The sequence below is a fragment of the Parus major genome, chromosome 1A, assembly GCF_001522545.3.
Source record: "Parus major isolate Abel chromosome 1A, Parus_major1.1, whole genome shotgun sequence".
NCBI lineage: Eukaryota > Metazoa > Chordata > Aves > Passeriformes > Paridae > Parus > Parus major.
In genome coordinates, this window is record NC_031773.1 from 12,792,105 (window position 1) to 12,808,652 (window position 16,548).

Genomic DNA, 16,548 nt, shown 5'->3' on the forward strand with positions numbered 1-16,548 from the left:
ACACTGATGGTTAATTTGCCTTTAAACAAGCATGCTAGTGACTTTAAAATGTAAATAATGGAACTTTATTTGAGAAAGGATTATGTCAAATATAGAGGATAATTTCTTATATCAAATTCAAAACCAATTCACACACACACAAAATATATATTAAAAAAAAAAAGGCAGGAAAACTCCCTCAAAAACCAAACCAAACCAAATTCCCAAAACCACACACTCACACCCCTGAAAAAAAGAAAAAAAGAGCCCAGTTTGCTTTCTCTTCTCTAGAACTGATCTGGTAAATTTATTTAACCCCAAACTGTCTGCATGGCAGCTGAGCAGCTCTCCTTAAAGGAATGCACTGCCCTGCTCTGGCACGTGTTTGGCAACAAAGAGCACAGGTTGACATCTGATGCCCAACATCAGAACTTTAAGACACAGTCAGATGGCTATGATTTTCACTGCCAGAACTAAACTTTATTTCCATGTGTATTACATACTGGTATTTGATGCCAAGTACATTAAAATTACTTTAACAGAGGATTTAAGTGAGGAATACTTATTCTTCACTAAACAAGAAGGAATGTAAAAACCTATAAGAAAAGAACTGTTTAAGCTTTGTTTTGATTTTGACAAACCAAACAGTTAAGTACTCTTCTGTTCTCTCCTCAGCTCTTTCAAAGTACCAAAAAGTGTATTTTTTTATAATCATGCAGCTGAAGAAAAAAAATAGTCTTACAAAATCCATTTCTTATGCTAAATATGGTTACAAATCAGAGTATTAAACACAAAATTCCCAATTCCTATTTTTAAATACAAATACTGTATTATAGTATGAAATGGGGATAATTAAAATATATCAATGACTACAAATCTAGTAATTTAAAGCAAACAAACATGCTGTTTGCTTTCATGTGGAAGAATTAGGATATTGTATGGTTCAAGCACTGCAGTAATTTCTGTCAACTCCTTGATGCCCAAAATGTCAAATTGCCAAACACAAAGAGACAAGTGTTCAGGTCTGAATAGCACCAGGTGTTTTTCTTTTTTTTTTTTTTTCCCCCTTTCAAAGTTAACATTTAATAAAATGAGTGACATTACAACTTTCTGAAAGTGACATGCACAAATAGAGAATTTGCTCTGAGTTTCCAACTAACAAGCTGAAAAGTTTTAGACAGTACTGAACAATTATAATGTATTTCATGGTACACATGAAAACAGTGCTTCCACAGTATATCCTCAGTTCTCAAGTACAAAAATATCAGTTATGGGTAGTCAATAGTTATCAAAATTTTTATTGGTACAGAATGAAAGCAGCATTTACTTTATTGTTTTTTAAACCATACATCATAAATTCCCTAGTACACATGTGGAGGAGTGAAATAGGCTCTGTACTATTTACCTGCTACTGATCCTAAGTTCAGATTCAAAACCTTTTCCTGGGCAAAACCAAACAATCTAATTAATATCTAAGTAAAGGCAGTTCCTCAGTGTGAAAGGTCAGCATTTAGAGTTTTACTAAAACACTATTCTTGAAACAATACGTCACTTAAATGTATAATTACATACACTACAAGTGAAAAACAGGTTTGTATAAACAAGAACTATTGAGACTGGGCATAAACATCTTAACCACAAACCCAGGAAATATTATGGATGCTTTGATGTGGCCCTTTTTGGTGAGAGAGTAAGAATGAAGTATGGCTTTTCAATCTTCCTTTAAAAGCACATTTTATAAAATTTTGTAGGCTTAAATTATTTTAGGCTTTAACACTTTCCAGTAACATCATCTACTAATTAGAAGCATTAATTATATCAGTGTATTAAGCAATTGGCTGATAGCTGATTGCCAGCAGAACAGGAACTGTTTGCTTTTGCTGTTGTTTTTTGTTTTTAAGTAAGGGTGGTACTTTTTCTAGTGAGAGCCATCCTACAGTACTATCAAATATTTCAAAGGTTACTACATAGCTTCTCAAATAAAATCCTCAACAGTTTCATTTTCCAGCAGAAAAATGCTCATATCAAGCATATGCAGAGAGCAAATACAATCAAGTGCAGACAGTTCAAAAGTATCTCTCCAACACATTGTTTTACAGTTACCCTCTGCAAAATAAAAGCCCCTCCTCACCCCAAATGGATGGGGCGAGAAGGGGAAACAGGTCTGCCATTCATGTAGGAGTTTGGCTAGCATAGTTTTATTAAAGTTGTTAACAAAAATAGTTAAACATTTTTACAATTTAACATCCAGTCTGACAAAAGGCAAATCAATGAAAAAAATACAAAAAAGTAAAAAAGTGCACTACCCAGTCCAGTATTTTGCTTTAAATTCATGTCACTTACAGTATATGAAAAATAAACCCAGAAGTGTAATTACTTTAAAATACACCGCTTCCATATTTCAGTATTTTACACATATATTCTATAGTGGAAGAGGAGATCTCTTAAAAACCTTACTCTTAAAATATTGAGGTGCATATACCAAGTGGGATAGACTTGGCAAGTTAAGTTGCAGTAGAGAATCCTTTCAAATTTGGCATTTCACTTACATACCTTACTGTACCAGCAAGGTCTGTAATACCTAAACCTTCTAGTAAGAACAGTAATTTTATTTAATGCAGATTTACTAATACAGACAACTACAAGAAATGGTGAGGTCAGCAACTCTATGGGATCTTAAGGAGATACGAGTCCTGATTTAGTTGTCAAATGGAACAATGTCACAACAAACTTTTAAGGCCATGTTTTATTTGCTGATTAATGGACAAAAGGCAATGGATTCCCCCCCACTAAATATTTTCTTGAAAGTCTGTGCTCATAAAAATCATGAAAAGTTGGAAAGACTTAATTATTGAAACTTTAAATATATTTTACACAATCTTGTTTGTACAAAAATACAAGTTAAATATAAACATAAAGCAATCATGATAATTTTATGTAAATCCATTTTGTGATATTCTGTTATATATAAAAAAGTTTCTTAGCTCTGTCTCATTTGTGAAAAGATCAATACCAGATTGAATCACTACTGGCAAAGGGCCCTAAAAAGCACACTTTAGCATTAAATATGTTTTACAATGTAAGTACCATTTCCTGATTTCATCTTCTAAAGACTGGCAAAAGATAGGGCAGTATGTCCATAAACCAACAAATAATTTGGCTACAATGTCATAAAACACAAACACACAAATCTGTACAATAAACCAGTAGCTATGCAGAACGAACTAGTTACACACACATACACAGACATGGAATGGAACTTAGTGAGACACTGTTTGTAATTCACTGTTCTTCAGCCTGGCATTTTGTCTTACTTCATCAAATGAATATGACTTCGTTACCTTTCCATTCTTAAATACAGTGTGAAGCAGGTCCTGCAAGAAACATTGCTGTTTTAGCAAGAGTGATTTGGCAAACAAGGGTTACACAAACTCAAAATTTGTGGATACACAAATCCAGCTAGGTAAGGCTGGAATTTCAGACTGTCAAGATACTAAATCTTTACAGCTTCTTCTGACAGCTTTCTCTAAAGGGCTTGGGTCATTCTGTGCACAGACAGCACCATTGTGCTGACTAGTCCCTTGAGTATGGTACCTACACCTGGCCAAGGCCAAATACACGCTAAATAAACCTTGCTAAAGCACTTCGTAAGAAAGGTGATGTGCAACCAGTCAAATACAATTCAATTATAGAGGTTTAAATTAGGTATTTTTTTTCTCTAGGGGAAAAAAAAAATCCCAAACCAAAAAAACAACTTTCTTCACTGTGCCCTTTACTCATATATTTTGTAAAACAGTATATCAGGAAGGGCTTGCACACAGCACACTGGAAAGGCAATAAGCAGAGCTGGCAACAAAAGTCAGCACAGCAGTAACACTGAGCAGTCCCTGCATTTGGTGACCTGCTTCAAGGACCTGTGGCTTTAGAGAGATGGGCCACAGAAATGTACATTTCCCAGGAAGCCCCAGAACTGGTACTACACCAGGGACCCTCTCTAATTTCCTGGGACCAAAAAAAAAATTAATGAATAATTTCACCTGACAAAAATGAAGGGACAATATATTGCCAAATTTCAGAGCCAAAGTCTTGTAGTTTATGTTGAAGAGATTTCTCACCATTAGGTCCTTCCCTCTCTAGATGGATATGAATTTTCATCATTAACGTATGCACATGAATAGGTGCATTGAAAAAAAGTTTCATATTTATATAAGATCTTTGTGTCCAGAGCAGAATATCTTCAGTGTGTGTAACAGTGGATTTTCCATCTTGAAATTTCTCAGAGATTTAAGTTTTATGCTTACTGTTACATAAAACAGTGTGCCCAGTAGTATCCTCTGCCTAGCAGTACAAAAACAGCTTCTGTATACCAGGAAACTTTCAACCTCTAAAAGCAGAAGTGCAATTTGACAACTTATTTTCAGTCCTCTTAACTTGGGAAGAGACTCAACATGCAGTTTAATGATTCATTGTTGGATGCTGAAACACGTGACGTATAAAATTGAAAGCCTGAGACTGGCATAAAACTTGTGCTTATTTCAGAGAAACAGCATTCCATTTTGCAGTTGTAAAGAATTCAAAGGGAAACTGAATTCCTGGTTTTAATTTACATATTTAAAAATTTTGGAACTGGTCTATGGACAGAGCATTAACTCCTGAAGGAACTATTTAAAAAAATATCTCGGTGTGGAAGTAGAAACACATTTTAATTACAGCTGTCTCTGTTCCACCTCCAGCTAGGGTCACTACTCAAATTGTGCAATACAGGCCAAACAAAACTACCTGGCCAGCATATATTCTGCAACACTGAGATTTTAGCTTTGAGGAAAAGCAGTAATGTTCTTCTGTTTCTGAAGACAAACAAAAAAGATCTGTAATTGTAAAGTCTGAACATTCTGTCATTCTAACATTCTGCTGTTACTGAATTTAGTACTGAGGTAATTTTTGAGTTACTAAGATGGGAGTTGAACAAAATGACAGATAATTCAGAAATAAATTCTGAAATTAATTTATAGCCTTCCTCTTCTCAGTCTATTTTTCCAAGTAGAATGATGCAATAGATTTTGAAAATTCATACCTGTCCATACTCTTCAAGATCTCCTTTGCCTTCCTCAAGTGTCACATACTCTCCAGCAGGTGTCCTGTGCAACGACAGCCGTCCTTTCTTTGACCTTTTGTTGGGATCAGCTACAGGGTCTTTGAAGACATTTACCTAAAATGAAGAAGATATTTTTTAGGAGGAAAGGGCTTTGTGGGACCTATTGCAGATGGTGGTAACATAACAGGAAATGTCAAAAAGGTTTTCAAGTGGGGAGACCTCTACATAAAGCAGAGTGGTACAATTGTACAGAGACATACCCCAAGGCCGTTGGTCACCACGTAACTACATTTGAAGGAACAGTTTAAGAGGTCTCTGGTTAGTTTCTGCAACAAAGCACCACCAGATCCAAAGGCAATATTCTCAATACTCCATTTATTCTTCTTCATTCCCTCCACGATCTAATAAGAAAAAGAAAATTATGATGGAGCATACTTTTAGGCCATGCCATTTTCCCATAAAAATATTATACTACTTAAACAAGATGCTTTTACAGACAATTAAGCCAACTAACATTCAGTTTCCAGGAGATGTTAGTAATAATTTGGTCAATACTTGGCACACTGCATTTTTATTTACAGTTCCAGCATGTAACTGGAAAGCCTTTGCTGTAACACAACTACTGTGCCAGCACATATACTTCCAAAACTAGGGTGGCACAGTCATGCAATGCCCAGAAAAACAGAGCTCTAAAGAAAAGAAAAGACTTCACGGGAGTATTTCAGAGCCTTCCAAATTCTCAGAATTATGGAAAGACCTGGAAGCAGAGCCTGTATCCTGAAACAATGCAGTCATCCTGCTCAACTCCAGAAAGTTATTACCCTCTCTGATCAATGACTTAAACAGAGCAATTCTCTTGACACTGTCTAGAGTAAGATCAGCAAGTTAAAAGGTGGGAAATGAAAATACATAAAATTGCTCAGAGTTTGCTTTGCCACCTTCTCCAGCAGGTACAGATCAATGTGAACTGTGCTGCTAGCACAGTCAAGGTAAAATTTATCATTTCCCTCCACCCTCATTCTACCCAGACAAATGTGACATCCTCTAGCCTGGAGTACTGGCTGCTCATTTAGTCATGCTCATAAAGGGCCAAGATTTGTTTCCCTGACCTGTTACTCTTATGACAGCCTGAAATGACAGCTATAGCCTCAGAACAGGAGTTCAAACTGTCTTCTCCCTAATATTTTATTATGAAAAGCAGGTGAGAAAACCAGAGTGTGTGAGACAGCAAAATACCATTCATCAAGAAAAACAGGAGAGAAGCAGAATAGAAAAACATAATCTATGGGGAACAGTGTAGAGTTTCAAAAGTCAAACTGACTATTACAAAATAGTCAGGAATCTGGTAATATTTTGGGCTATCTTAGCATCCTGCATCAAGAAGAAGTGCCAGAGTAACACTGAACAGGACTGTTTCAGGAGTTACTGATGTCAAGCTGCTTTTTTAAGGGACAGCTAAGGCTCATAAGAAGGGAAAAAAAATGAAAAACACAATTCCAATTTCAGACTGTGACAAACTGGTAGTGTAAACAAAAGAGCATACTAGTAATTGTTTATCCACTTAGTGACATGCAGGCTGTCTTCACAGACACTCTCAGTCTGAATGCCTGACAGAGGCCAATCAACAGGACACGTGGACAGCAGAGTCATAACCTTCTGAGGACATGCTTGGAATGCCTTCCCACTACATTTCTGTCAGAGATTTCCCCAGGAGAAATTTTATCAGCGATTTTCCATCATTCCAATGGTACCAACTTGCTCTGCCTCAGTCAGCAAGTCAAGCAAAATTAATGAAGTAACTAAAGCTGACAAAGGAAGGGTAAGAAATGGTATTTTGTATACCTTCTACTTGAGAACAATGCCCAGTGGTGCCATAAGAAATGAGATTTAACTGGGCTTGGATATGGACTCTACTTCTCTGTGCTGTCTTTTAAAGAGGTAAATACAGGTAAACTCCACCTGGCCTCAGGTTCAGACCCTGAGCAAGGCTGAAGCTATGTGAACTGCTGGGCAAGCCTGAGCCAGTGTGCTCTGCTCACTTCACTGTGCAGTTGCAAAGGCCAGGTCTGACACTGAAGTCACTTGAGATACAACTACCCAGTACAAACATCCTACACCAAGGCACGTGATGCTGAGGCTTCATGTTCATTGATACCTGCAGGTTAACAGATGTTACTGCAAGTACAGCTTAGCTGGGCCATGGCTGCTTAACCCTCTTGCCTGGGTGAGAAGAAACATGAATCCCCTTTGAGCTCAGCTCATTTACAGATGGTTTGTTCATCTCCTGCTACAGGCACAACTCACTTACCGTGGATGAAGAACTGGCTTCTAGCTTTCCACTCTCCCATGGGATTTCCTTACTTAGATTGATCTTTGTCAGGTGAGGAGGGGAAGGGAAATACAGACTAAGCTGAAAGACAGCTCTGACCCACTGTACCAGTGACCCACTGCAAAGGCCCAGATACAATTACTTCCTTAGGTATGGAGGAGAGATGGTAAACAGCAGTAGTAATAGGGAAGAAGAAAAGGAGGAGATCTGAAAGAACTGAAGCCTCCCCAAAAAGGAAAACAATACAGAAGAAATTTTTGTTTCACACTTTCAAACCTATACAGGGAGAACAATTCAGGTATCAAGGTTTTGACCAGCTTCCTCTGACCATTATGAGCATGATTAATACATGAACTGTGACTCCAGATTAGAGGATTTATTTTGTATAAAAATTAAAGACATCTGGAAATTGAATGTTCAAAGAAAATCCTTTGAAAGTGTAGTATATTGTGGAGTTAGCAGATTGGAATGATTTTTAAAAGTGAAAATGCAAAGAAAGTCAAAAAAGTTTCCTTACCTGTTCTACCAGCATCCCCTATTAAAACAAAGAATTTTAAAATCCAGTTTATACTCTGAGTTGTTTTCTACATTGTTGTTTCAGCTACTTTCGGCAGCTAAATGAGACTATTGGCCATTACCAATTCTAGATTTTCCTACTGTACCCATTACCTTTCATCTGATCTGTAACAATAAATCATGCCTAGAATTGAAAGCTGATATGGAATACTTGGAACAAAAATCTTGCATGGGCTACAAGAGGGGGAAGAAAGATGGCCATAGTGATATATTTGTATTTGTTCATGTAAACTCCTTTTGGAAAAGAATGAATTATACTTAGGTGTTGGTTTGGTTTTTTTGGTGGCTGTTTTATTTTGGGTTTTGGTTGTTGTTTCAGGGGTTTTTTAATGTTATGCTACTATCCAATCTTCTAACAGTCAGCATGGTAAAACCTGTGGTTTGCTGACATGAAAGAATGAAGGGATTAATAATATTTAAATATAACTAAAATAAGGCTACAAAATCATGGTCATTTTGTTCCAAAATAATTTGCTGCTGTCAAATGAGAAATGTCACTTTCCTTCCTTCCCATTTCTCCCAGCTCAAAACAACATTTTCTTCTGTCTAGTACTGGCAAGTATTAGCCCCTTTTTAGGGTACAATTTAATTCACTAAACTACAAAACTGACCACTTTTGGCTGAGTTAGTTTGCTGCTACATGTGTGATCTAAACTATTTTAACTACTAGTGGCTCAATGACCAAAGCTGACATGAGGCACAGCAAGATTAGTCAGGAAGAAATGAGAAGGTGCCACTGGGCAGCAGTGATCTGTCTCCTCTGTATTTCTTGGGGAACTTCTGATCTCTATTACACGTTATAGGAAGACATCTCATAATCAATTACAGCTTCATAAGGAAAATACATAAACAGGCAGATCACCTGAACAAAGAATTGCTCATTCTGCCTCTCATCCTCTCCCATTAGCTGCTGTAATTGTTTTACTGCTGTTTAGAATTTTTCACTCTAGTGCAAGTATTTTTAAATACTTGCTTTAATATTTTCATTAGAATTGATGCTATAAGACATCCTTGCATTTTATCTAGTGTAACTTAAAAGAAGCAACCAGAGTTCCTTACAAGGAAGGATGGTCCAGTTTCTGTCCTCTCACAACTCATGAAAATCTCATACATAACACACTTGCCTAACACAGGCATCAATGCTGTTAGACCATTGTTCAGAACAAGTAGAAATGTTTTTCTTCTGTGTGAGTTTTGTTTTCTTTAACAGTGTCTTCCCTTGCTATCTAATCATAAAACTTTCTTTCCAGCTATTAACCTCTCATGCTTGTGTTCTGTTGAGCATATTAGCATAGCTGCATATTCTCAAAAAGCCACATGGGATAAAAAAAGTAAAACAGAATTTACTTTAAAGGCCATTGGAGGTGGGGGGTGGAAACTGAAGAGCATGACTGCACTATAGTTAGTCTATCAGGTTACAGTTTCAGTATTAACAGCTCTCTGGGGATCTGAGTGACAAATCTGAGTTCTGTCATTGAGGTTCACATTATGTGCCCATGTTAGACATGCAGATAGCTTCAGACCAGCTAAAACCCAAAACTGCTACCTCCCTTGCTCATACTTTTGAGAAGCAGCAGAAGTCAGCTTTGTTGAGAAGAACCTAAGGATGTGTCACTCTAGAAAGCTAAGGCAAGTGGCATCAAATTCAAGTAAAATTAATCTTTATTAAACTTATTTCTGGTTTTGAACTCTAATACAGCTGAAGATGAAAGACCCAGGACAAACCAAAGTCGAGTCCTGCTCCTCTTACATGCCGTTCATCACCTGTAGTTACTGCAGTCTATGCCTTTATAACCATATTGCATTACCTAGTATCTACCTCTAGTCAATAGTGGTGAATTTATGACTTATTTCAAGCATGCAGAATCTACTAAATAATCAATTTATATCTTTGTAAAATTGCAATTTTGACTCAGACTATAGCCTAATCTTTTACACATATTTTCTGGCTTTCCAACTAATCCTTATTCCACTAGTTGCTCAATCAAGGAACTTGCTTTCCTTACCTTTTAAGGTTTTAAAAAGTCTCCTTCAAAACTACACCTTCAATATATGAGGACAAGAAGACTTCAGATGGTACATAACTAATGAGCCAAACCAGTTAATTACTACTATTGCTGCAGCACAGTGATCATGCAGTGAGCCTTAGACATCAATGGAAGGACCAAATACTGTCAGACTTTGATCTCAATTAGACTTGACAAGCATGATGAAAGCAAACAAAAGGAGAGACAGCAGAAAGAGAAGGGTTACAACAGGGGGATTAGAAAATGCTTTTTAGGATTTTTTATGCATCTTAATAATTTCCTGTGGAGTTTTAATGATTTTTTTTTTATGCATTATGATATCACTGCTAGTGTCTGGAATGAAGGGCAGAGGTGGGGTCAGCAGTCTCTGCTGAAACATCTGACTAGTTGTAACAGAGTCCAGATTAAATATCAACCTTGCCAGTGTCACCCTGACACATGAACAGGATCTCCTACCTCTTGCAACGTGTTGATATCCACACCATCCCCTTGAATAACTCTGAGATACGGTGGCAACAACTTATAGCCTTTTGAATTCTCTGTAATGGGAAACTTCTTCCCCAAGATCTCCAAGACCTATTGAAAAGGGAGAGAGGACAGTTCAAAATGAAAATAAAAATCTGCCAATTCAATAAAGAAACAAGTTTCCACATGCTTTTTCTAAAAGTCATGCTTTTTCTAAATACTGAAGAAGATCCATAAATATACTGACATAATCATGCTCTAAATCTATCCACACCATAAAAACCCCATGCCAGCCATTGTGGTGGAAGCCCTTAAAGCAGTCAGAGACAATATGGTCTTTAAGAACTTGCACCAGAGAGCTAATCAGAACCATGCTTCCATCCTTTCTCCCTTTGCTTGTGGTGACTTTTTGTTACTAAATGTGTCAACTGAAGATCCTGCTCTTCTTTTGACCTCCTTTAAGATGGTGGATGAGGCTTTCAGTTTTTTATGATTTTGTAAGCCACAAATATTCAAAATTAAATACTTCAGCTAGAAGTTTCTCTTATCAGATCTGATAAAGGTCATTCAGAGTTCCTATTTGTGATATGCCACTTATCCCAAAGGGGGAAAAAAATGCTGCTACAGCTGTATAGATCTAATTTGATAGAGTACCAATGTAACTAACATTGCCCCACCTTCTTACTTTGACAGTGCTGATTGTTACTCAAATTCAAAGGGATCAACAGCTTTTATTATGAAACTGTAACAATCACTGAGCTTTCTAAAGAGCAATGAGACAAGAAGCATTTTTCAAAGTGTAATCAGTGCCACTGACTTAAATGCACATCTTATAAAAGAGAGTAGAGGGCTACGCATGTATTTGTAGCACAAAATAGTGAAGTACATCAATATGGGATGCCAAGATATCTAAACTTATTAGTAAGAATTGTTATTGGCCCAACATTTACTAGCACCCAAGCTGTTTTCCACTGCATTTGCTAAGTGACAAAAGTTTCTTTATGAAAGCATTCCAACATCATTACATCAGCAAAACTGGTAACTTGTAAAAGCTTCAAGAACTGTATGCAAGAATGGGACTGATGAAAAATATGAAATTATTTGGACTGCAAAAGGGTTCCCATATCTATACTGAGGTGAAGTAAACATTTACATTTTTCATAGGTCCAAGTTAGCCAGCATCAAATATATACAATGTGTACCAAGTTAGAGCATTATATTTTTGCTAGCCAGTCATTACAAAACCAACAATTGCCCTCCCAATCTTGTATATACAAATGGCTTCAAGAAAGGATTACCTTTAGAACAGTGTCAAGAGGATTCCCAGAATCTGGTCTAATAATAAGTGGTGCCTCTGGACTTCGGGCTTCAATTATATGCCTTAGGTCATCACCCCATATTTTTTCACAAGCATTGTAAATGTCATAGCTGTCACTAACCACAGATACAGGCACTGAAGAAAACTGTGTTACTATGTGCTCAAAAGCATCTTTTTCATGATCTTTCCCCCAAGCTGTTATGGTACTGCAAAGGCAATTGAAAAATTCTTATTAGAAATGCATTTACATCTCATTCTGTATTTCCTACCAGCAACAGTTCAAGACAACAAAAAGCAGATGATTACACAACAGCAAAAACCATGTGCTTATCAGCTCTGTGTTGCATGGATTATAAATACACTATATACTAAATAGACTTAATTCAGACAGTTAGGGAACTACAGATGCAAGAACAGAACATCTGCTCTGATAACTTCATGTTACAAAATGTAAAGTTGAGAACGAAGCACCTCACCATGTTAGAAAAAATCTAAAGAAAACAGAATTTATTTTCTTTTTTAATAGTGATATAAAACAAATATATACTAATACAAACATTCTTCCAGAGGAATCTCAGAACATTACCCTTGGTGCAAGGCCACAGGTGAGCACATAAACCAGAGTTGCTGGGAGCAGTAGGAAGTTACTGAATGCAGTTGATCTGCAGTGGCTGCTCAGACCAGCTGACATAAGTGACTTTAGTAACTTGTGTCAAAGACCTAAAAATGCTCTCATGCAAAGCATGAGTCAGTGGACACGGAATTTTTACCTTTAAAATTCCAGCATTATCTGCTGTGTAGACAAGTCCCAGATCGTGGTAACAGGGAGACAGACTTTATTTCAAAGAGGTTGGTACAGTCTCAGAAGAGCCCTGCTGACACACCAGGGGCAAGAACCATGCTCACAACACCACCTTGTATTGGAGGTTGTGGAACAGTACAACAATTCTGTAAAAATTTGGTCTCTGGTATGAGACCCTTCTTGTGCATTAACTTGGAAAAGGGTGAGTGCAGTCTGTATTTGGTGGTGCAGACTTTAGTCAGAGCAGTTTAAGCTCCCTGCTCTAATGCCACCACTTTAATATGCTGTGCAAAAGACACCAGATCTTGACTCCAAGTGTTTTCTTTTGCTTTCATTAAAAAAAAAAAAAAATAGTAGTTTTTGTCATCAAAAGTTTCAGACAAAAACTGTCACAGCTATTGGTCAAGCAGAAGTTCTAGAACAGCACTACAGCAATGGTACAGAAAGTTATATGAAGCAGTGCTCCTTTAAAGATGACCCCTACTCTACAAGGGCTACTCATGTAAGCCTTTCCGTTATCTGTCTTGCAATTCTAAGTGAATACTAACTATTTAGAATCTAAATATTTAAAATCTAACTATATAAATACTAAATATTTAACTGGGTTTTGTGCTTAATATGAAACAACCAACCTTCTTTTATATTCTCATTTCATTGTGTAGACATTCAACTGAGATTCAAGGATTTGCATTCACTCCCAACCTTGTACAGAACAAGGATTTGAAAAACAGTAAGAGCTCTCTCTCTCAAATGTCTGAGATCAGTTTCCTGACTCTTAAAATCTCATTCACCATTCTTAGTGATATAGCAAGGATTTACAATTAATAGGTATACTGATGGGAAGCTTGAGAGTAACTGTCTCTTCTGGAGGGAGAACATGAACCGTGAGAGTCCAGAACTGCAACTTACAGAGTTTGTCAATTTATGATTTTATATTTTAAAAAAAAAATTGAAGTTCATGATGTGAATCCTCACTATCTATAGACTATAAGCCTTCAAGTTTATCCTAAAAAGACACTGATAAGGTTATAGTTAAAAACATTTAAAACACATTTATAGCTAAGAACAACCATGCTACTTATGTGCCCCTAGAACATACAGAGGCATCAGTACAGAACTGCAGCTTCAACAGCTGGATCAGTCAAAGCTAATACTGTACAGTATATTTTTGGATACAAAGATGGGTAAGAAAAGAATTACATTTTGTTAAGCTGCTTTTAGAAAGGCTTAGACTAGTATCTTACCTGTGTTCAGCAGCTGGAACAGAATATCCTGGAACTGGATCTTTTGTACCATAGTACTTTTTAATTAATGCAATTCCTGCTACAGTGTCTGTTCCTTTGAAGTTCACCAAATGAGCTGAAGCTCCTATTCCTGCAGTCTGAAGAAGATGCAACTTTCAGTTTCCATATACAAACACAGAAGCCTATGTCCAGTTACCACCTAGCAATAGTTTGTAACAGCAAGACTGACTCAATTCCCACCTTACCAATATTCTCTTTATACACTTACACTGGGAAGACATAGAAAACTTCTCCCAGTCTAGTGCTCACAGTTCAGATATTGTACCCACCTCCATCCCAGAACTCCCCCTCCACAATTAGTCCAAACACAGCGCCCTGTGCATTCACAATTTCAGAGCAGAACAGGCCCACAGAGGGCAATACAGCCCTGCTACACCTCCTCATAGTTAGGAACAATCAGACTTGTTAGACATGCAGTTTTACCTCTTGTGAAGAAACTCCTCTGTAGCCAAAATCATGTAGTTTATATTCCAGTCCTTCCAAGCTGCCAGAAGTCTCCAGCAAATATTTGGCCAAAATCTTTTTCTGCTCTCTAGAGTTTGTAGCCACTGTGATTGGGTACCATGACTGCACAAGAATAGTCTAAAAGAAAACCCATCACAATATTAGGTGCATATTTGTTTAGAGCTTGACAATGCCCACTTGGCATTTAATCAGGCACAAAAAGGTCTATTTATTTTCATTCCCTGATCAGAAAGTACTGATGCCTCCAACAGTTTGCTTTAGGGCTTAAGTAATTAGCTTTTATAAGGTAGGCAAGGTATTGACCTTCTCAAGAGGTATCACTAGCAAACTAGTGATACACACAGTTCCCCCCATCCTTCTTTTTAATGGATAGAAGTACTGCTGTGAATTTTCTGTGCAATTATTATGATCTCTTGCCACGCAGAGGAAAAAGGTTTGTGTAAGACAACTCCAGAAAAGAATTAAAGCAGAAAATGAAAGTTGCCAGAGATTTCCCTTAAAACTATAAAGGATTCAACCTTTAATTTAAGTGCATTAATACTTACTTTAAAAAAACATGTTAAATTTTCAAAACTTACCTCAATCCAATTTGTGAGCCAGTAGCACTCTGGATCTGTGTTTTCTACTGTGAAAAGAACATTTCCTCTGGGAATCACAGAGCCCTCAGGAACAGCCTTTATTTCTATGGGAAGATGGCCATCGTATTTCTGTGTAAGAAACACTAATATTGTTAGACAACAGGAAAGATTAGGACCTATAGCCCTTTTATTTAACTGCAATGGATAAAAGACTATGAGTAAATAAAATCTTTCTTCTTCTTAATTTCTTTCAACTCTAAAAATAAACTCACCAGTACAAATAAATGAAAAAATCCGTATTTATCAAAATAGGACAAAAATCCCATAACTTAAAAACCAGTCTCTTTATCAAAACAAATGATGGTTATCAGTTGTATTCATTGGGCAAACTGAGCCAGGAAAGCTTAAGCATTCTATAAAAATACATAAGTTCTACCCACAGAAGAAGAAATACTTACTACTCATTTTCTTCAATGCTTTCACATGCAGTAAGCTAAAAAAAGTTTAGCTACTACCCAGATCTTTAAAAAATCCACTAGTTTTGCTTAGTAAAGATGTGTGCTTTGTTCATTTATTACAGCAGGATCCATTTAATAACTATTTTAGAGAATATTTTCATCTCAATTACTCTCTAAACATGAAGTCTCATATTGTAATGTCACTCTCTTGTCAGTCCTTTATCCCCAAAGGACTAAACATTGTGTGAAATATGCCTTTTGAAAAAGAGTAACCTACAAAAAGCAACTCTACAAGAGTAATTATAACTGTCTGAAGGAGCTCTGCAAGCTGTACTGGCAATACTGAAAATGTTTTGGATGCCAATATATTTTGACAGAAAGCTTCCCATGAGATATCCTGTTAAAGGCAACAAAAAAAAATCAATTCAGAAAAATTACAGATTCATAAGTAGCATCAAAACATTCTCCAGTACACAACAGACATCAGAAATCTCATCTACCTTACAGTTTAAAAGTTTATTCAATGATGTAATGACCTGAAGCAAATTGTGTTTATATACCACACAGGGTCTCAAGATTTGGAGATACATGGATTAACTAAAAACAACAAAGCCTTCAAAAAAGCTCAAAATAATTTATTAATGATTCAATAAAGGCAAAAGTGTAGTTAAGTGAAAACACACAAACAAACAGATTTCAAAGTTGCTGTAGGTGTTGATTTTGTCCATGGAAAAAAGTAATAAGATCATGCCATGGCTCTGTATTATATCCCTTCACAAAAACTTTGTTTAGACTTGACTTCTACGGTTCAGGGCCTACATCTCTATCATCCATCATCTATTCCCACAAGCTTCCAGCCTTTACACCAGCCCATTGCTCTCCAGGAAATCCATTCCTTTCTTTCAACCCTTCACCCTTATCAGTATTTATCCATTCATTTACTCTCAGTACAAACTGATACATTATATTTCAAATTCATCCTGGCACTTCACTCACACAGCCACTGCACCCTCCACTTTACCTACCACACCTGAGGCATGTGAACATACACTGAAATTCAGTGAGCAGAAGCAGGGACTCTGTGCATAAAGGGCACACAAAGACTCAAAGAGGACATACAATTCCAATTTGAGAGCCACCAGCATATGAGAT

General features: G+C 36.8%; 1 protein-coding gene across 2 annotated transcripts in view; it reads right to left on the minus strand.

The window, feature by feature from the left end:
• Window positions 1-432: 432 nt before the first annotated feature.
• NAMPT (nicotinamide phosphoribosyltransferase) overlaps window positions 433-16,548 on the minus strand; it is a 30,870-nt gene continuing 14,754 nt past the window's right edge. Inside the window, exons 4-12 of one of the 2 annotated variants that reach the window (XM_015628423.3) lie at window positions 14,939-15,067; window positions 14,319-14,477; window positions 13,836-13,972; window positions 11,770-11,995; window positions 10,463-10,582; window positions 7,921-7,938; window positions 5,335-5,475; window positions 5,054-5,188; window positions 433-3,353 (exon numbers count right to left, since the gene is read on the minus strand). In XM_015628423.3, coding sequence (XP_015483909.1) covers window positions 3,240-3,353; window positions 5,054-5,188; window positions 5,335-5,475; window positions 7,921-7,938; window positions 10,463-10,582; window positions 11,770-11,995; window positions 13,836-13,972; window positions 14,319-14,477; window positions 14,939-15,067 — 1,179 coding nt within the window. In that variant the 3' untranslated portion in view covers window positions 433-3,239. The remainder of the gene's footprint in view (window positions 3,354-5,053; window positions 5,189-5,334; window positions 5,476-7,920; window positions 7,939-10,462; window positions 10,583-11,769; window positions 11,996-13,835; window positions 13,973-14,318; window positions 14,478-14,938; window positions 15,068-16,548) is intronic. The other variant, XM_015628424.3, reaches the window with a different exon arrangement.